General features: G+C 44.7%; 1 protein-coding gene across 1 annotated transcript; it reads right to left on the bottom strand.

Annotated features, from left to right (window-relative positions):
- Window positions 1-108: 108 nt before the first annotated feature.
- RGMB (repulsive guidance molecule BMP co-receptor b) lies at window positions 109-27,118 on the bottom strand. Its single transcript, XM_070412379.1, has 5 exons — window positions 26,897-27,118; window positions 25,880-25,955; window positions 22,504-22,769; window positions 17,014-17,522; window positions 109-3,552 (listed from the first exon to the last, which is right to left on the bottom strand). Exons 2-5 carry the CDS (start codon window positions 25,882-25,884, stop codon window positions 2,884-2,886), a joined length of 1,449 nt encoding a protein of 482 aa, XP_070268480.1. The 5' UTR covers window positions 25,885-25,955; window positions 26,897-27,118; the 3' UTR covers window positions 109-2,883.
- Window positions 27,119-27,836: the final 718 nt, after the last annotated feature.

Raw genomic sequence — 27,836 nt, 5'->3', positions numbered from 1 at the left:
AACTTGCTGTCAGTAAGCATAAAGGATTTTGCACAAACACCCTCACTTCCTTTCTTTTGCTGTTTCTCAGCTCTTCCAGCAGGTGTCACTATAACCACAGAACAAACATTCCACAGCTTGGTATGTTAACTTTATTTTTCTAGCATAATAATTTAAAGTATTTACACACTGCACACTCACTGTTTTACACAGATACTTATTCATATACCTATGAACCACATCTAAAGACCGGACACACTGTGGGGTTTCCAAGCATAAAAAGGGGACAAAAATGTTTTGAGTCTTTTAAAAGATAGCCATGGGGGGCATCTGTGAAAGCCAGTGTTTCCCTCCAAGTCTGAGGCTCCCCAGGAGACCTTGGAACAGCTACAGCCTGTCCACATGTTGGTGTCACCCGAACTCGTCTGGTTAAGGAGAATTTCAAGAACCAACATGTGCAAGTTGCATTTTCTCTAGAAATCCCAGAAAAGAAACAGGAGAAATAAAGCTGGCCCTTCTCTAGAGAAACACCGGTGTTTCTGCAACAATTATCTCTGAGGATTGTAAATGTTGTACAGGGACACTGGTGATTAAGAGGGAATAGCTAAGTACACTGGTGCTAATCCTAGTGATGTAGGATGCTTCTAAGCATCCTTTCCAGTTAAATATGGCAAAACGGTTCAATTTTCTTTTCCCAACTATTAGTAGAGATGCTTGTTTTGCTTTCCCTACAAAAAGACAAAGATATATTAATCATACACACTCCAAACCCAGATATTAGAATTGTCTACTCGTTTTTACTTCACTTTTATACTATTTGCACAAACATAGTGGTTAGAAGTACCCCATTTCCTCTCCTTTCTTCTCAATTCCAAAACAAAACTACTAACTAGCTATAGCGTCTGACCCTGGGACATGGTTCCCTAAGTGAACAGCAGCAGCCACAGTTCGGAGCTAATGGTAGTAGGTAGGCCACTAGTTTTTATAAAAGGATGACAGGTTGAGTTTCAACTTTCTGGTGTTGAATGTTTGTTAAGCAGCAGGATGTCCTCATTTTCCCCCAGACTGGCCTGATTATTCTCTCGTTTGCCGTAAGAGAGGACGTTTGCCACTTCTGGGTGAACCCATAGTTCCATCCTGGGACTGGATGATGATAGATCGGTTCACTAAGAAAAAGAACTTCAGAAAAATGACATCTTCTTTTCCTGCCAGTTTGAGCCTCTGGCAGTGCTAATCAACGGAGCATGGTGAAGGGGAGACGTTACCTGGCCAACTGAAATTTAGCACAGTCTTGACCCAAATTGCTATGGTATTTAAAGTTTATTAACTGTTGCTTACATTAATGGAAACTTAAGGTAAAGCACAAATTCTATCACTTTTTCTTGGATTCAAACACATTTGAGATATGACTATATCAGTGGTTCTCAACCTTCTGGCCCTTTAAATACAGTTCCTCATGTTGTGACCCAACCATAAAATTGTTTTCATTGCTACTTCATAACTGTAATGTTGCTACTGTTATGAATCATAAATATCTGATATGCAGGATGGTCTTAGGCAACCCCTGTGAAAGGGTCGTTCGACCACCAAAGGGGTCTCGACCCACAGGTTGAGAACCGTTGGGACTATATAAACCTACCTATTGTGTTTACTTTTCTCAGTTACTGTGCTTGCCTGTTATTTTCCTTTTGCAGGGGGGTGCTGACAATGGAATTGAAGAGGTAGGAGTTTTTATATTTTATGGGGATTTTACCAAGTTACATGAGCAACTGACTGAATAATATTCACCTACAACTGTTACGAGAATATGTGATTAGAAAGGGACCACCTGGGAAGAAATGCTGCTTAATGAGAATGTCTAGATTAAGTAGCACTGAGTCAGGCCAAGGAAGCTTGTCATTGACACCCAGTCCATTCCATCATGCAGACAAACAGGTCAGACTGTGGCGAAGAACACAGTGTGGAGGACACGGAAGAGTAGGAAACTTTGTGATGGGATCTGGGCCTCAGTAAAGAAGGCTAAGAAAGTGGCCTCACATTAATTCTACAGCAAGGCAGCATCACTAAGTTTGTTTGAGTTTTTTTTTTGGCCTTTTGTTTGTTCAATGCAAAATAGAGTTGAAAGAGGGGGAAAAAAACTATAGTTTAAAAAGGGACAGGGGATGAGAAAGGCTGAGAGCTATGGGAGTCTAGCAAAATGCCTGGTTATTTGATGAAATTGCCCCTTCTGACCTATAAAAACAGCAGTTTCATATGGTTCAACTTAACATGCCATAAGTTCTCACACATAACAATCCTAGTTTAATAAAGGTCATAGTAATATTCTCCCTGCCCCCTGGGGAAGTGACAGCTGTGAGAGGGTGAGGGCTTCCTCAACATCGGTGTTTAACTGCCAAAAAGCACCTGTAAGGAGGAGTTAACCATCCTTCCAATCAAATGAGGACAGAAGAGGTGAGGAGCTCAAAGGAACAGGAGGCTGCACGCTGTGGGAATCAGTAGCAATGGGAAAGGGCAGAAGGGGGCGGCCAAGAACAGCTACACACGTCATCACTGGTCATACTCAAAGGGTCGCTGGGTACGGTGTCTCTGTATATGTACTATACATACTAACCAGGTACACACATAAATATTTAATATATAAAAAATAAAGTGCTTTCTAACAGGTCCCCAGGCAGGGACATTATAAAACATTTCACAAAACTGCAAAATAAAATCGATACAATCAAAGAACACTACATCCAACATACGTGAGAACAGTCAAACACAGTATGTACAATCTGGTGGGTGTCCCAGGACAAACATCCTGTCATATACATGGTATATACATATATACTCTTTTACTCAATATATTATGACAATATATATTTAAAATTTTGTTATAGACAAAAAAATAAAAGACAACCCCTACAAAAACACAACAAGGATCAAGCACGTGAGTCCTACACTGAGAGACCGATGGCTGCCTCCTCGGGGCGTCTCGTGCCCACTGCTTGGGAAAATGTGCCAGCGTTCCTTCCTGGGGTGCAGCGCCTCCACGTCCTCCAAGGCGCTGTGGGCAGCTGCGGTGAAGTTGGCGTCACCAGTGGTGAGCAGGTCGAAGACACAGGACTGGAAATAGATGTCCTTCACTGGCATCTTCTCGTGGCATTGAGCGTTGGCAGTCTCCAGTGTGTAGCCAGGCCAGGCCTGTGCCAGAGAGGTGTGAGGCAGGGTGTGCCCCAGGATGGCAGACACCTGGCCCTGCCCGTCGTCGATGCGCTCGCTCAGGGGGCAGCCATTCACACACAGCTGCAGGTCCTGGCTTTCCTCGTAGGACATGGCCAGGTCTTCGGGCATGCGGATGGCGAGGGTCAGGTAGCGACCCAGCTGCCGCACAAACACCGTCGTCCCTATGTAGCGGGCGTGCATCTCCACGTAGCGGCCACTCTCCCTTTCCACGATTCGCAGGCTCTTGACGTCACCGTCCCCACCGCTGGTGCTGCCATCCACAAAGGCAGCCGGCAGGTCATCGGTCACAGCTTGGTATACTTTCTGATCTGTACACTCACGGTGGGCTTTGAAGATGATCGTGATCTGTGGGAAGGAGGAACATGCACAGTTTAACACAACAGGAGGGAAAAGGACGGTGCATCCCTCTGTAGCAAGGCTTTCCTCACTCTGGAGTTGAATAGCTAGAGAAAGAACCTCCACATTCAGCCCCTCACCAAGAAGAAGGTTGCTGTGAGGAAAAATTAAGAAGTCCTGTGTGTTTAGAATGAACATTTAACACAAGTCCAGGGATGTGCACGAGGAAAATGTCTCTTTACTGAGTCAGAACAATGTTGCTGTTGGGATATAGGCAGTTTTTATTGATCGTTTATATCTGGTCTCTTTCCAAAAGCAGATGAGTGGTATAGTTCTGAGAAAAAAAGATTCCTTTCTAAATTAGGCAATTAACAATATACCTACCGAAACTTTGATTCCTAAAAGGTTTCTTCATTGGACTGTAAAAAAAATATCCCATGACTAAACACTACAAACTTACTTGGTGACCACTGGGGACGTAGCAGAGAGTTGAGGGGTCATCCCAGCGGCAGCTACCACACAGCTACCAAGCAAGGGCCTCAGGAAAGATTTCTCTAAGTCTCTTAATCAAATGTTTCACATGACTGGCTAATCCCTGCAACAGGAAAATCACTTGGCAAATACAGCTCCCAAGCACTGGCAGAGAATAAATACCCTAAACCTAGTTACAGCAAATGTTTTCCCCAAATAGCACACGGCCCTGCAGCCTCTCAGAATTCTCCCAGCCAACTCTCAATTCTCCAAATTAAGCAGACAATTCATGGAGAGAAAAAACCCTCGACAATACAAAAGCTTCCCTTCAGTGAACTCACTTTCTTTCCTTAGTGAGAACAATTATTTAAAAAAAAAACAACTGAACCTTTGAGCACCTAGGCCTCTAACACTCCCAACCTCTCCCGTGCAGGTGGTGAAAGGAAGAGACAGGACCTCCTGGTCTCACAAGGTGGGAAAACGGTCCCGAAGAAAAAAGGACTACATTTTGAGATTTGTGTTGTCAGTCACTGAGGTAACAGCTTATTTTTCTTTCTTCTGGGAGGGAAAAAAAAAAGTATCAGGTGACTTCAGTCAAGGAGGAAGGTAGACAGGCCAACACACTACAAATTACTCTGGATGGAGGAAACCACCTCCTGCAAGGAAACTAATCAAAACAATAGACCCTTGTTAAAAAGGCCAGAAAAGGCCCTGGCCCCCTCCCGCCCCTCTCTCTACGAGTCCTCACCACCACCCTCAAGTTTATGTCTGAAGTTTTTTTCCTGAACTCAGCCAGCATTTGCTCACACTATTTAATCCCACATGTTCCCACTGGTGTTACTTGACTGGAATTTTCCAGCCATTTCATTTTACTTCAGCCAGTTGTAAAGCCAGATCTGAACCAGCTGCACTGTAGCAACTGGTTAAATTCATATCCGTTGTTTGCAGCTGCAACTAAGGCCAGACAATGTGCTATGAAATGCTTGGATTTCTCCCTTTCTAATTACCCTGAGCCACAATTTAATTTCACTACCAGACTTCTCACATTTCAACACCTTCTGAACAACCCAAAGGAGGTGGACCAGAGATGAGTTCAGGAAATTTGTTGTGCATCCAACCACCGGACCTTCCAGAGTGAATGGGATTTTGAGCTAGGTATCTAATGGGACTATAAAACAGATTTATTTGGTGGCTCTAAAGACAGTTTGACAAGTTTTTTTGTGTGTTTTTTTTTCTAAGACAAGCCAGGATCCCTTGCAGGTGAAAAGATTAACTCAAGTAAATTCTGCACCTGAGAGATTCAAAGTTAATATAAATGGCTAAAATAAGAGTTAGTAATAGACTTTTCATATAATCAGTATCCTCGCTTTCAATGAGAACATTCCCAAAGATTCCATAAACTCTTCTGCAACAGCTAAGTAATAATGTTTTTTGAGTCTAACAAACCTCAAATTTAAACCGACTTGTTATTTGCAAGAATTAAGTACTTTTTGTTCACCTAAGAAAAAACAAAGAGGAATTAGTTTTGTTAGGAAAACAGAGGAGAGGTCCAGTTCCACGGGAGTTTCCAAAAAGGCAAGCATGGGTCAATATTAAGATGAGTGGAGTCCTTCCACATGTCTTCCCAGGGATCTGCTGTTTTCACTGAGCACACCCATCCTACCCAGGGCTCATTTCAAACTCTCACACGTATGCCCTGCTATGCCTGTGACACACCTTGAGAAGATCAAGTAAAACTCGAAGCTTGACTTCTGCACAAGTATCTACACTTACAAAATATTCCAGCTTATCTAAAAGATTTTTATCTGTCCAATTCCTTCGGAGTGATATTCTCTGAGACACTGAAGCTGATATTTCTCTGTGGGGTGAAATACTCACAGAGCCTATGTATACAATTTAACTCATGAATCAAAATACTGAGGGTGATGCATCGATCTCAAAGCATGAGGGGGTTTCCTAAGTTGTCCTCTGTAGTTTAAATACGTACCTAGAGATACCATCCATGTAAATGTAGAAAACACTAGGTAATACTTTCACGTGACTTAAGTTTTGTAATGCAATTTCATTCCTCATATAATTACAATACAAGCTCTTAAACAGCAAGCACTCAGCCATAAAGGGCCAGAAATTCATTTTCAGATTCTGTCTCCCTCTTCAGAAAAAACATTAATAACTCTTTTAAAACATTTAAAATTTAATTAAAAAATTTGGAAATTCCAAACCTTTTGTATTTCCAACTAGCAGTTATCAGAGCTTTGTAAAAACAGGGTATTCAAAATCATATTCTAAAGCTCTCAGATAATTTTAAAACACCAGCTATGCTGCTTTCTTTTCTCCCTCTATGAAGAGATCCATATGCTGTAATAACTCAATTTGGCACATCTGTTCTATGCCACACCATTTATTATTGATGGATGGCATTTCTGTGCATTTAAAACATCAATGCCTTTTGTTAAACCTCCCCCACCCAGTTCCTCTCAAACCCCACCTCAGACAACCTACTCCAGTTCTCCTCATTCATTTTTAATATTCACTCCCTGAGATCTTTACCACCCACAAGGTCTATCAGGAAGAGAAAGATAGCAGCTACAAATCAACCTTTCCACACATGAAAGCAAGAAAGACTTAAGGTTTGCTGTGAAATATCAAAATTTAGAGGCATGGGGGGGGGCACATGGGGGACAGGGAGGATGCATTTAAAAAAAAATGAGGTAGCCAACAAAAAGGAAAACTCAGGCACTGTCTTGCCAAGATACAGTATCTTTCCCAAGCTCAATAGCCTTGTAAAGTGCTGTGCACAGGTTTTCAAACAGAATTCCCCAAAGGTTGTGCACTTAACTATTTGTGCTCGTTGCCTTTTGGAAGAAACATTTATCAGTGTTTAATCAGGCCATTTGGCACGGCAAGTGCAGGACCTTCCGGGAATCCTCCAATACCAGAACTGGACTTCTCGGTCAAGGGACTCACATTTCTTGGATTAATGGGCCAGCAAACTAAAGTGAAATTGTCACAGAAATTAGCTTGGAACACGGGGAAACAATTTTGATATGGACCTGGTTAAAATTCTGCTTGTGTTAAAGGAACCTAAGTGAATTTTATTTCATATGATTAGTTAATATGTCCCCTTCATCAAATTCTCTGGATGCATCACAGGTTGAAAAAATAGGTGACTCTGAGGGAGGATAAGAGACCATGTGCTCATAGCCCCTTTCCCAGGTAAGTGGCATAGAGCCTCTACCTTCAGTCCTGTGAGTGAGCAGAAAAGAAACCATTCCAACAAGAGCACATGCTTCCAAGACACACACATGCTCTATCTCCAGCTCTTAAACACCTCCTCTCTACTTCTCAAGTCAAAGCCTAGGACACTTGGAAGCACCAAAAGGAAGTAGAGGCTGTGAAGGCTCCTTCCTTCCAGTGTTTTCCCTGGTCACCCCCAGCCTCACCCCACCCGGACAGAGAAGCCGGGAAATGTCGATTTGGGTGGAGCTGAGTCACCCATCTAGGCTGGGAGGCAGGTGCCTGCCTTTGGTTGTAAGACGGGAGAACTCTGTGTCTCTTCCATTTGTAGGAGCAGGGGAGAAAAAGAGCATATTCATTTAGAATAACATTGTTTGAACAAAAGTTGGGTTGATTAATTACTGATGTCACTTACAATTTTCCTTAAAATTAAAGGAAAAACATTTGCCAAGAAGGTGTGATCTCAGTGAACTAGAGTCAACTTTTACAATCACTACTCAGCCTCTATATCAACTATCTACTACAGGAAGACTGAATGTAAGACTTACAAAAGTTTGTTTTGTTAAATGATTGTGTTGGACTAGGACAAGACAGTATACATGTTTAAAAGAAGGGTGGAGGCTTCAAAAATCTTACCCTTGACTCCTTTTAGGGCTTGAATGAGACTAAGAATCAGCTACCTTTAAGAGAAATATCAAAACAGGTTTCTCTCCCCTCAGAGTCTCTTTCCACAGAGCTCTGTTCTAGGAACACTTACAGGAATCCAGGGAAATGGAATGGATCAGCTTATTTATTCTTCACTGTTGCCCCAGGTAATACATGCAGGAACAAGGGCCGCCTTGGCTGATGGAGGGGTTCTTGGCAGCAGACGGAGAAAGAAGAAACCAAACCAGAGGGAAGGACACCCACAGCTGAGGCTGCTAGGGTGGTCCAGGGCAGAAGCACTGGGCTCGGAGGCTGCAAAGAGCATGCCAGAGTGAAAGGGAAGCAGGCCCAGGGATGACACATAAAAGGGACAGGCACAAAAACGTCCACTGCCAAAGAGCAAAATTTCTATACACTTAAAACAAGGAAGGCTGGAAGTATAAATAGGCTCAGAGACAGGGAAATTGGCTAGCTTCCTCGTACAGTCCAGAGCAAGGCTGTGCGGAGCCACGAGGAAAAGGCCTCTGGTCCTTAAAGTCTCAGCCACTCCGAGAACTCCACAGGAACTTCTTGTTTGTTGGCTGTGCTCACACTTTGCATACAGGGAGCTCAGCAAATGTAGGGACTCACTGTGCTTCTAGATGTGAAGTTAGGCATGTGTGGACAGTATTACAGGCCCAGGCTGCCACTGTGCTTCAGACCAGAGGCTAAAAATATTTTGAAAGGTGAGAGCCAGGGCCCGAAGCATAACTCTAGGGGTAAGAATCTGCCCTAGCAGGTCTGGCCCTCCCCTTCAGGGAGCTCACTCCTCAAGGGATGTGGGGGCAGGGCCACACATTCCAGGCCCCAGAGGGTCTGTGGGCAAATGCTCTGGGCTTAGGTTTAGCACAGCTATTTCCCAAACCGTTGGGGATTAAGAAATCACAGCCTCTTTAATCTTTTTTTTTTCCTTCAGTTTTGGGAGGTGATTAAAAAGGTATAAAAGGGCTTGAAGGTCTTCACCAATACTACACTCATACTTTGTCACTTCTAGGTTCAAGTTCTCAGGGTTATTGAAAAAAAAAAAAAAAGCCCACAAGGTAGTTAGAGGCCCTGACCATATATTTCAAGAAGTCAGTTACCAGGAATGCTACAGAAACAATATCCTTCTGTCTTCATTTTCCTGAGGCAGGGAGAGGAAGACAACACCGCTAAGCTCATGTGTGCACATCTGTGCGTATTCACACATCCTAAAATGCAAAGATTGAACCCTGACCCCATTTCAGGGCTTATGAAAGTGAGTGTTGAAATGCTGTCGTATCAGTTCTATCCACAGTACACATACTATATTCCAACACTGAGAGAACCCCAACAGAATTAGCCAAATGTTCTTTTGACTCCAACTCTAAAAATAACCAGCTAACCAGAACATAAAAAACTCCTCTCTCCACAGAACCAGTCTCACCTGAAGTTCTTTCTAGACCCAACAGCACCGTGCTTTCAGGGCAAGGCTGTCGGTTAAATTCTGCATCTTAGAAGTGTGTTGCTATTCTTGTTAGTTACCACGCACTGGCAGGCTGAGCAGTTTAAAAAGTCCTTAAGTTACCCCACCCACAAGAACGCAAAATTCAAAACAGTGGAAGAGCAAGTTCTACTGCAGTCAAAACAAATAAAGACAAAATGGGTAAGGTAGCATTTTTCATTGTTCCACACTGTAGGTAAGTCTTTTTGCATGCCACATTCCGCACAGGCAGAAACTGTTTGGTTAGCATTAGTTGAAGCCAACAAAAAAAGTACCAACCACCCAATGTTTCCCTCTCGCCCCTTCCTCTCAAAATGTTGACTCAAAGAAAATTTAACAGGGCAGAGAGAGACACTTGGAAATGTGACAGAAAAACAAGTTCTAACTCTCAGCTGTGCATCAGACTTGGCCTCCTGCCGCTGGTTTAAACTACGGAGGAGTGTGGGTCTGTTTTAAAGCAGCAGGGGCCCACGGGACACATGGAATCCTGCCTGGCTAGGGCAGGGCAGGCCCTGGGTTAACTTCACTTACAAGTGGGGGATTTGGAAGGTCCTCTCCTCCTCCTAAACCACATCTAGGACAGAGTGGCACATAGTCCAGGAGATTCAAAATGCAGGCCTTCAAAGAGGCTGATACAAACCTGGTACAACTTTAGACAGTTTCTACTAACATCTACTGTCTCTCTTCATTCCAAAGAATAGAAAGATGGTAAAAGGACTCATTAGCCAGAATGTTTTAATGTGTATAGACAATATAAAGGTGAACCTTGTTTGGAAAATACTGCACAAAGAATAACCAAGGTAGGCCCATTCATGTTACAAAGTGATCTTTTCTACTTATACTTACACCATACAGCTAATAATTCCTTCTCCTTTCTCTGCTTTCTTTCCCACAGGCATTTGGAAATCCTTTTACCTCCAGGCAATTTGCTGAAACTACCAGTATATAAAGCAAAGTTGAGTAGTTCCTGGGCCTAAAACGTGATAATCCAGTACACACAAGGGCTATGCAGGAAACAGAAAAGGACAAATAAGAGCACTACCGCCTGGAATTATAGCTGATTTCTGCTCTTCTCAAAACTCTTCAATGTTTCAATAGTTTCTACAATAAATAAATTCAAGGCAGATAAGGATATCTAAGACACGGTTTCATGAGTTTTAAAAGTGAGATGGGATCCTGAAAAATGAATTTAAAAACTGAAGACTGATAGTCAAATTCTGGAAAGCTTTTTGGACTAAATCAAAGACCAACAACCTTTCAAAAGTGGCAGCCGAGGCTTTAGACCCTACTAGGTTGTAGGAGTGTGAGGAAATGTGGGTGTAAATAAGGGGCGACTCTGACAGTGGCTGGATGGAAAGGGAGACTGCCAAACTCCAGAAGTAAAAAAAATGACCTGAGACAAGTGACCAGGGTGGAGGAGTATGCTCTGGGTTCAGCAACCCATCTCTCTGGCCCTTCTTTTTTTTTTTTTTAGCAATTTTACTTTATTATTTTTTATGTATTTTTGTTGATTTCAGAAAGGAAGGGACAGAGAGCTAGAAACATCAATGATGTGAGAAAATCATTGACTGGCTGCCTCCTGCACAGCCCCTACTGGGGATCAAGCCTGCAACCTGGACATGTGCCCTTGGCCGGAATCAAACTCGGGACTCTTCAGTCCACAGGCCAATGCTCTATCCACTGAGCCAAACCAGCCAGGGCTCTCTGGCCCTTCTTGACAGCTGCAACAACTTGCTAAGTAGCAGCACGTGGAACCAGCTTATGAATGCGGGCCACCAATGTTCAAAAAAAAAACACCCTGAAAATGGTTGGTTTTACACATCCCACAATTCTCCATTGACTGCTGCAAATTTCACTTATGTGCTTAGAATGAGGCAGAGCCTGCATTCATCCCGCACCTCCCCCACACAGTAGGTCCTTTGATGCTTGCTGGTTGAAACTCAGAACTAAATCATAAATTTTATCAGATAAATTATTATACTAAGCAGGGAGCTACAACTGCAAACTTCCTTCCCTCCTGCTCCCCAATATACCTCAACTAGTCTAGCAACTCTGGTAATTTCTGCAAAACAAGGAGGACCAGGACAAGGAGCAAATCTTAACGAGATGGCAAGAATTACCTGCATAACAGATAAGTCATAACAAAATAAAGAGCAATCTCAGATTTTAAAGATTGGTTGCAATATTTCTGCAAAGCAGTTGTGTTCTCTGGAAGGAAAGAAAATGTCCCCTTGCATGCAAGAACAGTGTTCATATATTTAAAATACACTCCTGCTGATGGGAGGATGCAGCAGCTACCTTAGTCCACAGTGTAGCTCATCTATCAGTAAAGATACAAAAAACATATGGGTTACAGAAACTTGGCTCCAAAAACAATGCCCTAGGCCTGGGGTCAAGAGTGAACAGATTTCCAAACCTTGATCCAGAGATATGCTTAAAATGACAGTGGAAAGGCTTCGCAATGCAGGCACATAGCTCTCTGATTTTGTAACCAACAGAATGATCCACAACAGGTTTACATGCCATATACTGTTGTGGAACAACAGCTACATGCGAAGAGGCACCACAAAGAAAGAGGACCTAATGCATGCTCTAGGACCCTACAAGCAAATAAGGAACACGTTGGGTCTACAGTTTGAAGAACATAGTAAGCAAGAATGAACCAAACAAACTAATTCTTCACCTTCCATCATCATCCCAGTGAAAATTTTCAGAATTTCTAGAAAGAGTTTAAGAATTAGGGATAATTAGGAACTTTTAAATATATAGAGAGAGAAACTTGAAGGGTAAGGACCTCTTCCTATGCTTTGGGTAGTTGGGTGCTACTGCCCATGGGATAACCTGGAGCCGGTGGCCCATGGTGGCAGCAAGAACATATGAGGCACCTCAGTGTCCACTCACCTGGCCAAAAATCACCAGGCTTGGTCAAGCACAAAGAACACCTCTTTCCCAAATGCAAACTGCCTTAAGGTAAACCACCTTCCCACTAAAGGATGAAGCACAGGAAAATCTGTCAGCCCCTGCTTACCACCCCCCACATTTGTAATTTTGTCTCACTGAGACTGGAGGATAAGAAAGCTACAGTGATGGGAAAGGACATGCATTAAAATAAAATAAAAAGTAAAGCAAAAGTATCTAAATTACTTGTAAAAAATAATTTAAAAAATATCATTGTTTAGGTGTGCAATAAATGCATACCTGAAATTTTTTGGAAAAGGAATAATTTTAAATGCACCTCAGGAACTGATTTTTTAATACTATAGGCCAGTGATGGCGAATCTATGACATGTGTGTCAGAGGTGACATGCGAACTCATTTTTTTTTGGTTGATTTTTCTTTGTTAAATGGCATTTAAATATATAAAATAAATATCAAAAATATAAGTCTTTGTTTTACTATGGTTGCAAATATCAAAAAATTTCTAGATGTGATAAGGCACCAGAGTTAAGTTAGGGTTTTTCAAAATGCTGACATGCCGAGCTCAAAAGGTTCACCATCACTGCTATAGTCTATTAGGAATATAGCATATTTGCAAAGTACAGAATCCTTTCATAAAATAATTTATCAAAATCACTTTCTACAATCACAGCATATACAAATCTTTATTGAGTCCACTTAAACAGAGATCCAAAGATACACAGAAGAACACAGGAGCTGAGACTGAGGGACTGGCAAGGGGAATGTGGAAGAGAAGGTACAGAAGTCAAGTACTGCCACAGATGATCCGTTTATTCGCTGGAGAGGCCCAGGAGAGTTATTGACTTGTGTCCGCCTGGAGCCTAGTGTGCACTACTCCTCCCCCAAACAAAAACTGCTTTTCTTTCCCAAGTAACCAACCCTGCCAGTTCTGAGCCTGTCCTCTCATCTCTCCCCCAGTGCCTGCAGGTCTGAAGCGCCTCTCACAGCCAAAGGTGGGGAAGATGGCCCAGAGCTGATGTGGATCTCAGCCCAGGTGCGTAGCTGTGCCAGAAACCCCTGCAGCCCCAAGGGGTGGAGAGATGAAAAACCAGCCCTGGCCTCGGAACACACCTACCTGGCAAGATGGCCAACCACACAGACTGCTCCAGAGAGGCAGCCTAGCAGGCTGGCAGAGGACATAAAACCCTGGAGGCCCTGAGGAAGCACACCTGCGCTCACCATGACAAATGGGGGGACGGGGCCACACTGTCCAGCACTGCAGGCCTACCTGCCCTGACCTCACTGCCTGCATGTGGAAAAAGGGGAAGGCGTGGCTAGTAAATGGTCCCTGGAGTACAGATGACTTCACTTTTCATTTTGTTGTTTACATATCTCTCCACTAAATTTTGTAATTTTGTGATGAGGAAAAGTGGGCAATGAAGGTCAGGTAGAGCTCACAAAGCTAAGCTTGAAAGTGCTTGCTCAAGAAGCCAGGTTCCCAGGATGAAGAATTGTTTTAGGGACCTTACTGCCAAAATACCCAGGTCTAGTGCTTGAGTTCAGTGCTGAAAGCAGGCAAATTAATACAGTGGGGCCTTGACTTACGAGTTTAATTCGTTCTGTGACGGAGCTCGTAAATCAAATTACTCGTATGTCAAATCTTGAAGTGAACGAGTGAGACACGTGATGCTGGGCTGATGTTGTGGCGTTCACTGTGACGTTCGCTGTGCCAACTAGCGGTGGGATATCTGAAGCTGGCTCGTAACCCGAATTTTAGCTCGCAACTCAAAGCAAAAAATCGGCCGAGATGGCTCCTATCTCGAAAAACTCGTTAGTCAGGACACTCGTAAGTCAAGGCCCCACTGTAGATGCTTAAATATGATTTCAGTATCACAGCTGATCAGTCTCGTCAATACCATCGGTCAGTCTTAAAGCTAGTAACACTGAGCACATGGGTCATTAAAAACGCTTCATCACAAGGATGGCACAGTATCTGCAAAATGCAGTGCTAGGTTATCCAATAGCTGGTCTACGTATGTGTCCAAAGCTTCAGTAAAAAATCTTCTGAAAGGTGTTTTTATACTATTGCATAGACGTCAAGGGGAAAAAAATCAGATTCTTTTTTGAACTTATTTCGTAAGTACTTTTTGCCTCATACTGTTTTTACTTTTATTACCATCATTTTTTCATTGCTTAGGATTTTTTTACAGGTTTTATTTTGTCCCTGGGTAGATAAAAGGAAATTGTATTGCAAAATTTTAGGTTTTCTCTTAGTTTCATCAGCAGAGGTCATACCAGCATTGAGAGACCTTTAACAGTAACCTTCCAGATGCTTCTGGGGGCTTTGGAGAGAGTTACAACAAAAAGGAAAAAAACAACTACTAGAGGTCATGAAGCCATAGAGTAATTTGTTGCTGAACAGCATGGTGACCAGATGTGGGGAAATACTTTCCAATAGTGCAATTAAAGACCAAGCATTTTCATCATTGGCCTGAATTTATGTCAAGACAAGACCCCCAACCTCCTTTCTTTAGAATGGGTAAAACCTTTGATCCTTAAACAAAGTAAAAGAGAAAAAACGGCATACCTTTTATTTGCTTATTTGCTAAAAACTATGATAGACTCAACCACAACTGAAATGAAATGATCTAAATAAAGTACTTCAGTGCTGAACCAACATTTTCCCATGCACATAGCACTTACTAATCTTGATAGTAGTGTTTAAAGATCACCTCTCTAAGCCCTCAATTATTTGCACAATTGATGCTGATTTTCTCCATTCCCAATGGAACTGCCTTCTTGAATTTCCAGTGTTATGTTTTCCCAAAGACTAATCTCAGATTCTGTGACCTGACTGCTTCAATGATGGATTTTTGGCCATAGCTGGTCCTAAAACTTCATAATTATATAACTTTACATCATAACATAGCCAGTACATATTTTAATGTTCAGATAGAAAAAATTATGTGCATACTTATAAAAGTCAGAAAAGGAAAGTTTATTTGAGATGTAGGATTTGGAAAGGCCAGCTTGGGCTTGTACTGGGACTGAAGTGTAAACATTTTCAGCTCCTCTAAGATGTCTGCACCACTGTAATAGTCTTTGTTCAGAGCAATGACGTCTCATCTTAGATTTGTGATACCACTGGTGTCTCCAGATATCTCTGGAGGTGTTATAAACTCCCTCCACAAAATGCCAAGTAAAATAACTTAAATTCACTTTAAAAATATACCACACAGGTTTTGAGGCAAGGGAGGGGTCCTGAAATCAAAGAAGAGTCATCAGTATTACAGAAGATTGATCCTTGTCAATTATATTTCAGTCTAAGCCAACTGATGAATAGACAAAATAAACAAAGAAAATTAAGCAAAATGAGATTGTCTACATGTGTGATTTAGTGGTTGGAAACAAAGGGAAGGAGCTGCTTACTTGGGACACTATTACTATGGAAAACCCTTGCGACTTCTTTATTTACTAGTGAATGAAGTAGTGCTGACTGGCAATTGAAAACCCAGTCCCTAGCATGTACTACTTGCACTTATACAGCAAAATTTTTTTATTTACGAGAGTTAGAGAGAGAGAGAAACAACAATGTGAGAGTGGAACATCGCTCGGCTGCTTCCCATAAGCACCCCGACAAGAGACCGAACCTGCAACCTGGGTATGTACCCTGACCTGGAATCAAACCTGCGACCTTTCAATGCATGGGATGACACTCAACCAACTGAGCCACACCAGCCAGGGCAAGAATTTTTAAAACATGCAATACCTGACTCTTTAGTCAGGGGCACTGACCTCTTTTCCCTTAGATTGTCAAAAAAAATGACACCAGCCAACCAAACAGCCATTGGGTGTAAATGAATCAAAATTATATCTTTTTTTTTTTTTTCAGATTGGCAAGGTGTGCTACAGAATTTTAGTAATTACTTTGTGTGCCACGAGATGAAAAAGGTTGAAAATCGTTGCACCAAGATATCGGTGCCTTAAAGTTGATTTAGAGGATTCAGTATTAGTTTCTTTAAAACCAACCAAGCAACAAGAACCGAAATACTGGCAGCTAGGCAGGGCAAGCTTAACTTAATTTTGCCAGTTTTCCCCTCGGCTTCTCACTTAAATTGTTAGCCTGAGATTATACATCACTGTTCTACAATATCCAATTCTTATTTCCTTGGTCACCACAGGACAGTAACTAACAGACTTTTAGGTTTGCCATTGGGAAGTTGGCTTATAGCCATTACCTTTTACCATAGCTTCCTAATTTCCAATAAAATATATTTCCTGATGTGTTATTGTCCTCAGGCTTCACAGCTTTCTTTATTCAGAAAACCTACATCAGTCAAATATGATAAATCTAAACACGGATTTCCTCGAGTCATACACATATGCACTCAAAAAAGACATCACTGAAAAAAGCAGTTTTTCGTTAAACAGGCCTGCCTTTTCCCAAGAGAACCCAACTTTACTGTTCACTTTTTATTTTTTGTATCATTGCCTATTTAAATTTACACACACATTTCTCATAAGCCCTAGAATTCCACCAAGAAATTCCTTACTAATTTTCATTTAATCCTTCATCCACCCTGCTAACACTGCTTGCCAAAAAGACCAAGCAAAGTTCTTTTTAAACTAGGTCTTTCATTTCAATTTTCCCAGGTTGTCTTAAGAGTCAGACACCTAAAAGGTATAAGTAAGAAGAAGGAAAAAAAAAGTATTCTTGCCTTATTTGTAGCAGTAGCACTGGATCCAAGGACCACGGGCACATTCGTCACTTGAACCGAAAGGTAATTATTGTCTATGAGTGGCCAGGCTCCTTCCACTTTGCACGTCTGGAAGTGATCCTTGAAAGTTCTAAGGTGGGGATCTCCAAACAAGCCACAGAAAAGGTAATTAGGAGGGTTCTGGTCCCCTCCCCTGAGTTCTCTGACTCCCGCATGGCTGTGATAGTTACAAGGGTCATGGGTCACTTCAGGGTTGGTAGAGGATGTGGGTCCATCCTTGGAACAGTTCCTCTGGCTCATGAGGTCACTGATACCCAGTACAGCAGAATGGTATACCAGGTTGCCACGGCAGGCTTTTGAAGTTCGCTGGGTGCAGCCAGCATAGGCACGCAGGGCCTTGCAGAACTCAGAGTCAAAGCCGTCAATGGCAGAGTTCAGGTGTGAAGTCAGGGACACAAAGTCTGTGGTACATTTCTGGATTCGACACTGGGCTGGTTGTTGGCAGTCACCTATGGGAAAGAAGATAAGACCACACATTTTTTTAAACGCTTCATAACTTCCTGAGCTACATGAGAAAATGACATTCTCCTCTGGGGACTGTTTGTTCTATTTCATATCCTCCTATTTTAAGAAGGCCTTCAGAAATAGGGTTGCATTGTGCTTCTGTGTCTCTCACAAATTAAGCCACTGGGAGAAAAACTGCATGCAGTTAGTTAACTTAAAACTTTATAGCATGGGCCATTGTAAATGACAATTTTACCAACTTTGCTATTGTTTATGGATTTTGAGAAAGATTCCTTTGCTCTAAGGCCAAGCAAAAGATGTGAACTTTGTTTTGATTTTGAAAACTGCATAAGTAATTTGCTTTGGAAAGCACTGTCTATGCACAAAACCACAATTAAAACTTCCACAACTCAGGTAGGGGAAACCCCTAAATTATAGCATGATTGGCTAAAACACCTTTACCTTATTCTAGTAAAGCTAACAGAGAAAGAATAACAAGAAAAAAAAATCCAAGCACTAAATTATTCTGCATTTCCTGATAGATGTTTATCAATAAATTGTATATAAACTGTCACTTAATCTCCTGGTTTTTACAAAGTATAAATGTTCTCTTAAAAAAAATAGTGATACATTTGACCAAGCTATGTATTCACTTCTCCCTTGATACCCATCACCCTGAGATCCCAGCTCCCAAACAGTTTCACCAGGAAAAGTACACTAAACAAAAAAGGACACTGAAATCACACTGCAGAAACTGATGTTTCCAATTATGTTTTTTCAGAAACACAACAGAATTTTTAGAGTTATCTGAATGATTTTCCCCTTAAATCAACAATTCATATATACTTAATGGTTAAAGCAAAGTGATGAAATGAAGTAATGGAAAACCAAGTATTACTGCCCTACTATTTTAAAAAGTTAATTTTCAAATGATGTTTTGCCACTAGCTCCTCACATAAAAATTTATAAAACCTCTTAAAGCACAAAAATCCTAAGAATTGCCAATGCCAGGTCAGTCATGTGCATCAGTTTTTTTTTTTTAATTCTGCTCCATAAAGTGGGACACTAGAATTACTGAAAAGAGAAATTCTTTCCTTTACCATCCACCTCAAACTTTACAGACATGAACTGCAACATGTATTTGTGTTACACATTCTTTATAGGCCTCTGAACAATGGAGCAAGTCTCAATCTCTTCAAGTCTAACATTCCTCATCTGAGAAATGAGGAGGTTGCTCTAAAATGAACTTTGTGACCTTTTTCAGGCATAAAATATCTTATTCTAGGTGGGAGAAAACAGTCAGTGTGCTATTAGATATGTAATTATTTAAAGATATGAGCATAACAAAGTTCAGGATAATATCAAGATTTAGGACTTCATCTGATAAAGACTTATTAAAAATGTTTTTTAAATAAAGATTATTTAAAAAGGTATTTTAATCTTTTCAGTAAACTGCCTTTACATCTAAATTAAATAGCCTGTAATCTGTGTTTGGCTTCAGCTGGGGAGAAAAGGGTAGGAGATGACCACTTCAAGGTATCTCCCCAACCATTTTCTTACATTTCTAAGTCCAAAAAGGGAAAAATGTTATAGTCTTGATTGGATAGTCACTTTAACTTGAGTAAAAGAGATTAAAATATTAATCACAAAGACATCTTGTGTCTGGCCTATTTTATGTTTGCTCATTGCAAAGTTACCAAAAGCAGCTATTATTTATAGAATTCCTCTCTCCAAAGTAGATCAAGTCATTTTCAACTACTTTTACTCAACAAAACAAAAGCAAAATTTTAAAAAAATCAAACAAACAAAAAAACCACCCCAAAGTCATTAAAGCCATTTAGCAGATGGGAAAAACCAAGGCCAAGGGATTTTAAGGCCTTGTCCTGGCAGATCATACACAGCTGTATGAAGCCCAGGAGGTGGGCCTTTCCTCCAATCCATTTTCCTTCCTCTACACACCATGTCCCCTAAATTCCTGACTCTCAAAATGGTACTTGATAGCTTTAAAAAAAAAAGGTGTAAGTAACTACTGTAGCACATTTTTCCCTTTTAAATCAGATTCACAGCAAGCAGAAAGCAAGGAAATAAAAACTGGGCCAAAATCACTCAGTAATGAAGAGCCCTCAGACTACAAATAAATGACAGCACAAGAACTTTCCGCTAAACTTGCAGTGCCTATTTGTTCTTTTTATGGTCTATAAAATATATCTGAGCGTACATTTACTTATAATTATTTCAAATAGTCATAAAATATCAGAAGTCAGAACAGCATGGCAATGCAGATGCAATTGTTCAGAAGGGGAAAGAAGCAGAATTTAGATGCCAGCTCCTCTTTCCGTTCCTTCCTCATTCCTTCTTTATAGCAGGCAGGTGCTGATTCCTTTGAGAAATCTCACATAACACAGAACTCCTTGAGCTCTTTTGTTTGGATGAGGTTTCTAACAGCCTTTTGGGGTAGAGATGATTGGAGGGAGAAAAGCTAATGAGAGTGAAAGTGCATTTGGGTCAGCAGTTTGAGCCTCATCGCAGGCTCCTGTAGAATGACTAATTTGCAGCATACACCCAGAAATATCCAGGCTTCATGAATTTATAATGACAATGCACACTTTGCCTGTTGCAGGCGGTAAAGTAAGCCTCCTGTCAAAATGCCAAGACAATGCGGAGCAGAAACAATCTCAAGGATGTGGCGAAGAAGGCCATGAAGTGTATGAGTAAGCAAGTAACTCCTATATTGGATCGCCAGTCAGGAACTGCAGAGGTTTGCTTAAGAGAAGAAAAGGCAAATAAAAGTACTCTTTTTCATTTCTCAAGGGCAGAGTTCAAAATCTGCAGTTACAGATATCTGTTTCTTTGAGTCAGATCATCTGTGATCAGTGTGACAGTATTTTCCTTCTAGTTAATGAAAGTGCTAAAGGATTTTCAGGTGTAGAGCTTTCCTTAATGATTCAGACATAAAGACCTCATCATTTAAAAACAGCTTCCTCAATGCCAGGACTGCACGTGTGAATCTGCAGCACAATCACCAGCTTATAATAAAAGAAACAAGATACGCTGAGGCTGAATTAAGTGAAATATGGAGCCATATGGGGTGCTGAGGCAAATTATATGGATCCAGGCATAAAACATATGGTAGCCCATCTGCAGAGAGCACTTTGCTAGGCTCCCTGCTCTGAGAAACAGCCCCTGCATTTCAATAGCACCGCTCTTCAAAGAAATCTCTCAAAAGGAGCCCTCCTTTCTATAGCCAGATTAATTGCTCCACTCCGACAAGCTGTCCACAGAAATCACTCACCACAGCAATTCTGGGTAGAAGCTGATGGTGACTCTAGTGAGGGCATATTAAGATACTGAGACGAGTTTCACATTCCAAGTTCTTGAACTAAGGCACCATAATTTTCTAAACCTTTAAACCAACTTCTTAGGTCTTTCATGGGCCAGCAAAGAAATCTTCAAAGACCACATTCCAATCCTGTCACGGGAACCTACAGCAACTGAGGGATAAGGGAAACAATATCCCACTGGTCAAGAGGGACACAGTCCCACCTAGCACTTCAATTTCCATTTCAAGAAACCCACGCTTGGACATTACAGACACATATTTTCACACAAAACAACCCTGAATATATCGTGTGACATGTCATGAAAATTTTTCCATGTAACTGTTAAGCAGATTGACATTGCTTCCCAAGGTTCTAAAGTCACTAATTGAAAGCCTTCATCACTACATTCTTCAGTAAGATTTCAGTTTGTTTTCCCAAGTGACACTTAAAATGCAACTGCTGTTACATCACAATGCAAAGTTACACAAAGTAAATTCAGCCCTCTCCTCAAAGGCCACATCCTCCCCCCCCCCCCCCCCCCCCCATTACTTAGAAGACCTCCAGGGTTGTTAGCACGGGCTAGTATGACTTAATAAGTAAAAATTAACGCCCCCCCCCCCTCCCGCGCGCGCACACACACACATTTGGGTGGCTTTAAAGTTCAGGATTCTCCAGATCAGAGCATTGTTGACTGTTATCATACAAATACAGGGCAAAAAGGTGTGGAAGAAAAAAATGATCTAACGCCCAAGTTGTTCTCAAACTAAACAATAATTTCCATTTCGCACTTAAAAACTTGTCTAGACAAACTCCTAGAAGTGGTCTTGTTTGCAAAGAGCATCCTAGATATTCACCCCCCCCCCCCCAACACACACACAGTTTTATTGGGAAAGTCTGAGATTTAACATTGTGTTAGGGAGAGGATTTTAAACAGAATTATAGTATCACCGGCTAGAACAGACTCCTCACTGCTGCTTCCATTGGGGAAGCGCCGAGCTCCAGAAAGCAGCCTATCTGTCAGCCCCTCCTGAACGTGCAGCTGGCCAGGAAGCACGAGCTTTTCCAAAGAGGCTGAAAGCTGAATTAGAAGCAGCTTTCGCAAACACGAAAGAAACCCGTTTTTAAGAAGTCTAAGTTACTTCGAAATTAACCTCCCAGTTTGCAAACTCTGGTGAAAATCTTTCCATCTGGCGCGATTTCTCCGTCTCGCCGCCACCCCCAGCTGCAGGGCAGCAGCACAAGGCTCCTTGTCTCCCGTCGGAGGCGGCGGCGGCGGAAACCTGATCCCAGCCCGACTTTCAGTAAACACCAACGCACGGGGCAATAAAGCATCCGGAACATTTGTCTCGGGCGCGCAGCCCCGCCACCCCCGCCCCCGAAATCTTTGATAAGCGGCTGTTAGAGGGGAGATTTATCAACGGTCCCAGCCTCAGGCCGGGAAGGCCAGGGGGAGGGAGGGGGGAAGGGGGGAGGAGGCCTCCCCGGCGTCCCGGGTGTGTTCTCGCTGCTGCGCCGCGAGCCCGGCTAAGGTGCATGTCAGGGGCTCGAGAGGCCCTTCCCGTCCCGCCACGCCGCCCTCCCGCCCCGGCCGGCGCCCGCGGAACCGGGGGGTTTGGGAACAAAGCGCTTGGCCCTGGGCGGGCCCCCGCGCGCACGCGCCTCGTACCTGCGTGGAGCAGTCCGAGGCTGAGCAGCAGGAGCAGCAGCAGTGCCAGGGGAGGCGGGCAGAGCCGGGGGTGGCGGCGCTGCTCAGCCCCGGAGACGGCGGCGGAGGCGGCGGCGGCGGCGCAGGAAGGTGCTGCTCTCAAGCCCATGCCCGTCCATGCAGGTCTCGTGGGCTCCGGCGAGGGCGGCGGTGCGGGCGCCGTGGCGGGTCCGGGGCCGTGGCTGCGGCATGGGCCGGGGGACGCGCCTCGCTTCCTCCTCTTCCTCCTTCAGGCCCGCGTCGGAGACGGGCCGCCGCCACCGCCGCAGCGAGCAGCGCGCCGCGGGCGGAGCGAGTCGGCGACGGCGACGGCAACGGGGCGCAGCAGCATCGCAGCGGCCGGAGGGAGGGGAGGCGGGAGAGAAGACACAAAGACCGTGAGCGAGTGCGGAGTGCGGCCCCGAGTGCGCGAGCGCCCGGCCCGGGCCAGCGTGGGCTCTGCGGGCGTGGAGCGCGGGCGTGGACCCACAGGAGGCGCACCCAGCCCAGGCGAGCAGCGGCCTGCCGCCCGGATCTCTCTACGCGGCGGCCCCGGATCAATCAATCTCAGCCCCGCACTGCTGCCCCGCCCGCCCTCCGCCCGCCAATCGGCGTCGTCTCCACCCCCGCGCTCCCATCCCATTGGCTGCGAGCTCAAGCCGCTTGGACCCAGCCCGCCGCTAGCTGGGCCCAAAGCGCCGGCCCCTCCACGCCGCCTCCTGCCTCCTGCGGTTTAGTGTAACGTGAGTTCCGCGTCCGCCCGCTGCGGGTCCTGTCTACCGCGCCCGGCCCAGCCTCTGGCTCACTCTCTCTTCTCTCCCATCCACCCCTGCCGCGATGTCCTGTTTCCTCGAATCAAATAGAAAGAGGTGTCAGCCGCTCTCTCTGGCCGCCGTTACAAAGGAACCGGCCTTTGACCGCTCCTTGAATTAATGTTATTGGGTTCAACTTCCCTCCTAGTTTTTTGTTTTTTGTTTTTTTTAATCACCCCACACGGCGCCTCCACCTCCAGCTCTTTGGAGGAAGCGGGCGCTTTTATCCAGCGCCACGTGGCAAATTCCTTCGCATCTAAGCACCTCTGCAGAACCGCGTTTCGAACCTATTGCGGGTAAAGCTAGCATCCAGCCACTTTGGAAATCAGAAAGTGACCCGCGGTGCGGAACGGATCGGGCAGACTGGGAAGGTACCCGTCAGCTCCCAGCGAAATTCGCAGGCAGCTGTGCGTGGCTCCGGTATTCTTGGCTCCTTTGACATTTCCCTTCCTGAAAGCGGCTGGGAGGGGTCTGAGAGCTGGAGAACTTCACCGTGTTCGGTTACAGTGTAATTAGATTAATGAGGAGAGGCAGCTTTTAACGCAGTGTAGAGTAATTACGCCATCATTTGTTGCTGAGTGGCTTTTCCACACATTCATAATCTAATAGCAGATTAATTCAATGACAGTTCAGTTTCTACTTTTGCAATTGGATGGATCAAGAAATGAGGAGAAAAGCTAATTATCAGAACAGGTTATAATAGGCTCTAACTTAGTAGGTGTGAAGTGGTATCTAATCTCTAGAATGGCCTCAAAGTCTGGGAGCCACTTCCTACTGTCCTCGCCTTTGCCTTTCCCCAAATAGCTCAAGGTTGCCATTTTAAATTCACTTACAGTATATCCAAATCGCAGTAGGCAACTCTACCCGATACATTACTCAGAATCTCTAATTAGGGATTGCCTATCAACCGTGGACATGTAAATATTCCACACGTAACAATGTGCAAATCAATGGTCCAGGATAATTGAGCCCAGCTTACTTATTAGACACATTACGAATTGTACAAACCACTAGATCCCTAATGAAGGATGCCTATCTTTTTACTGTAACTTTTCATTACCTATTACATACTATGATGACACAAGTGGTAAACACACCTTTCATTGCCCATGATATAATCCAAGCCTTGCATACATCCACAATATGCTAAATAATTCTTTCAGTGTTGACTGGAGAAATGACTTTTTTTTGGGGGGGGTAGCTATTATAATTTTTAGATAATACTATGGAGTAAATACTATTAGGCCAAAAATTTACTCTCTTGGAATTACTACGTATTATTAATGAAATAAAATTAATGAAATATTGGTAAACGTCTTTTAAAAGTAATAAAATGTGAACACTGTTTTTCAAAGTATTTTGCTAAAAAAATTAAGAGTAAAATGTTTCTTTTTCTTTAACACAAGATTTAATCCCACCGCTATAAAGAAGCATCCCACTTAATCGAACATGCTTCAAAAACACACAACCAAGAGATAAGGATCAAATTCAGTTTAGTTTGTGTCTTTTCACCCGTGATTTCTATGACTTACCCCCTTACTCTTATTCCCTCCCCCCACCCGGACACCATCCTGTTCCTTAAGTACATGAGTGCTCTTGATTTTCTTATCAATAGAGGGCGCCCTCCAGTCACTGCAAATCCTGGTGTGAAATGGAACTGCTCTAGAGGAAAAACTTCATTTCTTCTAAGGTGCTTTATTGCTCCTCTGTTGTAAAATTTGACAAGCTCAAGATTTATAAGCCTAACAATTCACTTTTTTTAATTGCTGCATAAGTGTTCAGCCGGCTAAAGGAAAATGTTAATTTTCACAATTAAACCGCAAGTTGGTTCCTATTTTCAAAACTTTAGGTCAGTTGACACACTCGCTGGGTAAATTCGGCCTGCTAGCAAGATCCCGAATCCTCTTGGAAAGCAAGAGCGTGGTGAATGGTCGCCTATAGAGCATCCACTCCTCCAGCTCCAATGCTGCAAGCTAAGCAGGACATTAAGACTCCACAAAGAAAAATCTAGGGAGGGAGCTGGGACACAGACATAAAATTGATGACTTATGAAAGTTTTACATTTTAATAAGAAAAAATACCGTGAAGTGACAGCTTGTACAACTCATAAATCCTCCCCGATTCTTGCCACGTGTACTCTCTCTCCCTTCTTTGTTTTCAAGAAGGAAAGATGAAGCCAAAACAGTACAAATAGGGGACTCAGCAGAGCAACGGCATGAATGTGCAAGTGGAAAGTGGCTAGAATTAAAACGCATGCCAGCAACATCAATGGGTTCTAAACAAGATGCGGTTTCTTCTTCTGTTCCCCAGTTAATATATCTCCATTTCCAGAAATCTAACACGAGGGTCGCTGTCTGCTTAACAGATCAACTGGGGCAGAGGAACCAGGACTCAGACCCGGGGTTGCGATTTGTGCAACCCATTCTAGAGTGAGCCAACCCCCCCCCCCAACCCCCCATCCCCAGTCCACAGTGTACGAAAAGCAGGGCTGAAATAGCCCGGGAGTCAGACTGCCCAGTGGCAAGCAGCTCCTGGGTTGTACTTACATCATTTTTAACCCTTCCGCTCCTGGAGGGGGCTTGGCGGGATCAGGGAGCCGCCGAGCTCGGGAACACGCAGGACCTGGGTGTGAGAGAAGGGCCCCAGAGCCCAGCATGAGCGCTGCGCCCCCGGAAGGAGAGGGCCCGGGGCGTGCGTGAAGCGCATCACCCGGGCGTACCCCACGGGCCCCCGCGATCCCCGCGGGCTCCGCCACTGTTCGCGCTGCTCAAAGCGGCAGGTGCAAAAAGCATTTGGGAGCCGCTTGCCAGCGCGCGGAGGTAATGCGCTTCCTGTCCATTTATCTCAGGAAACCAGCGCAGCCTTCCCTTCGAAACAAAATTAACCTCTCATTAGCCAGCCACTCGCTCCCGAAAAGGCCTTAAAAGCTTTACCAGCTCGCTAATGTGTTTAGGCTTTTCTTCCAGGCAAACGCAGCCACGGCCGTGACTGCCATCAGCCCCCGGGGTGCCTCTGGGTTCCCCCGGGAGCCAACCGCAGACCTCCCCGCAGCCTCAAGTCTGGGAAACTCTGGCCAACCCGGATCCCTGTTTTGTAGTCCTGGGCAGACCCTGAATGGACTTCACGCCACAAGCCGCCCCAACAAGTTCCCGCTAATTCCACGAGCGCTCCTCAGATCACAACCTCAGCTCCCTTGTCCTCTAGGGGAGGAACTTCCATGGCTGCCGGGTCGCGGCTGCCGCCTGCCCCGAGGAGCGCCAGTCCTGTGCGCCGCGGGTGCTGGAAGCCCTGATCCGGGACTTGGGGAGAGCGGGAGTGTAAGCTAGGATCTAGCGGATCCCAGGAGTGGAGAATCAAATGTGGTTCTAGATCTGCATGTGGCAAAGGGGGGCCTTTCGGAGCAGCTGGGGTTTTCTCGCCCTGGCCCCCTGCCGTCCCGAGGCTGGCAGATTTATACCACACAGGTGGACGGAGACCTAAACACAACAGTCCCGGCCGCTGCCTGCCGCTCGCCCCCCACGTCCCCGGGCCCACCGCAAACTTCAACAAAATAAACAACTCACCACAGGCATTCCCTTGTCTGCAGCGCGACGCTTGCCAGCTGGGAAAATAAGCCGCAAGCCACGCGGCCGGGGCGCAGAGGGAGGGCAGCGCGGTGCCCGCCTCCCGGCTCTCGGTGGGGGCACTGGTACTCGGGGGCCCGGAGGGAGGCTCCGCCTTGGGGACCGCTCTCCCCGCTCCCGGACACCGAGTGAGCGCCGGGTGAGAGGCTGCACCCTTGCAATCAGCGCGAACTCGCTGACACCTAGGGGAGGGGGCGGGGAGGCAAATCCCTCTATTCCATCCTGCTTTCTCGCCCTTCAGTGTCAAAAAAAAGACCAAACCCTGGGGCCTCCCGCCCACCCCCGTCTGCACCACGCCGCCCCCTGCCGGCACTACCCGGATCTTTCCAGCGCGACTAAGGAGTGGCAAGTAACGGAGTCCCAGAACCCCAGCCTTCAGGTCCTGGCTCAGGCCTCTCTCACCACCCCTTCACCCCACCAAGTCCTGCACAAAGACACCTTTCACGCTGCCAGCGCCACCCTCTGCGCCGCCCGCCAGGCCTGCCGGTTGCCTTTGTCCGCCCGCGGCACCACCGATTCCCGGTCGGTGATTGTGCCAGCCTTCGCCAGGGCAGGAAGGCACCGGGCGGGCGCACGCAGGCTGTCGCCACTCCGCGCCTCCGCACCGGCACAGATGCGCCCCCTGCCCCGTTTCTACCACTTTCTCTAGCTGCCCACCAGCGGCCACAACATACACCCTTTCTTCTCCATAAATGCTCTTTGCGGGTCTTCCTTCTGGGTCTAAACGAGGGTAGGCGGGTGGCAGGCATGGTCCTCTGGACTTTCCCCGAAATAAGGAATCCACCTAAGGTGCCAGCTTGAGTTTACAGTTTAAGAAAGCCCAGGATATCCCTAACTGGTTTGGCTCAATGGATGGAGAATCAGCCTGCGGACTGAAGGG

The sequence above is a fragment of the Myotis yumanensis genome, unplaced genomic scaffold, assembly GCF_028538775.1.
Source record: "Myotis yumanensis isolate MYYU_CA2020_CCGP unplaced genomic scaffold, mMyoYum1.0.hap1 SCAF_4, whole genome shotgun sequence".
NCBI lineage: Eukaryota > Metazoa > Chordata > Mammalia > Chiroptera > Vespertilionidae > Myotis > Myotis yumanensis.
Note: the sequence above shows the minus strand (reverse complement) of the source record. Positions and strands in the feature narration are given on the sequence as shown.

Excerpts from the sequence above, each read along its gene's own strand:
- RGMB (XM_070412379.1), bottom strand. Across the intron at positions 17,523-22,503 it reads CCTCGGACTGCTCCACGCAG|GTGACTGCCAACAACCAGCC; the intron begins GTACGAGGCGCG and ends TCTTTCCCATAG. Across the intron at positions 3,553-17,013 it reads GTGCTACTGCTACAAATAAG|ATCACGATCATCTTCAAAGC; the intron begins GCAAGAATACTT and ends TCCTTCCCACAG.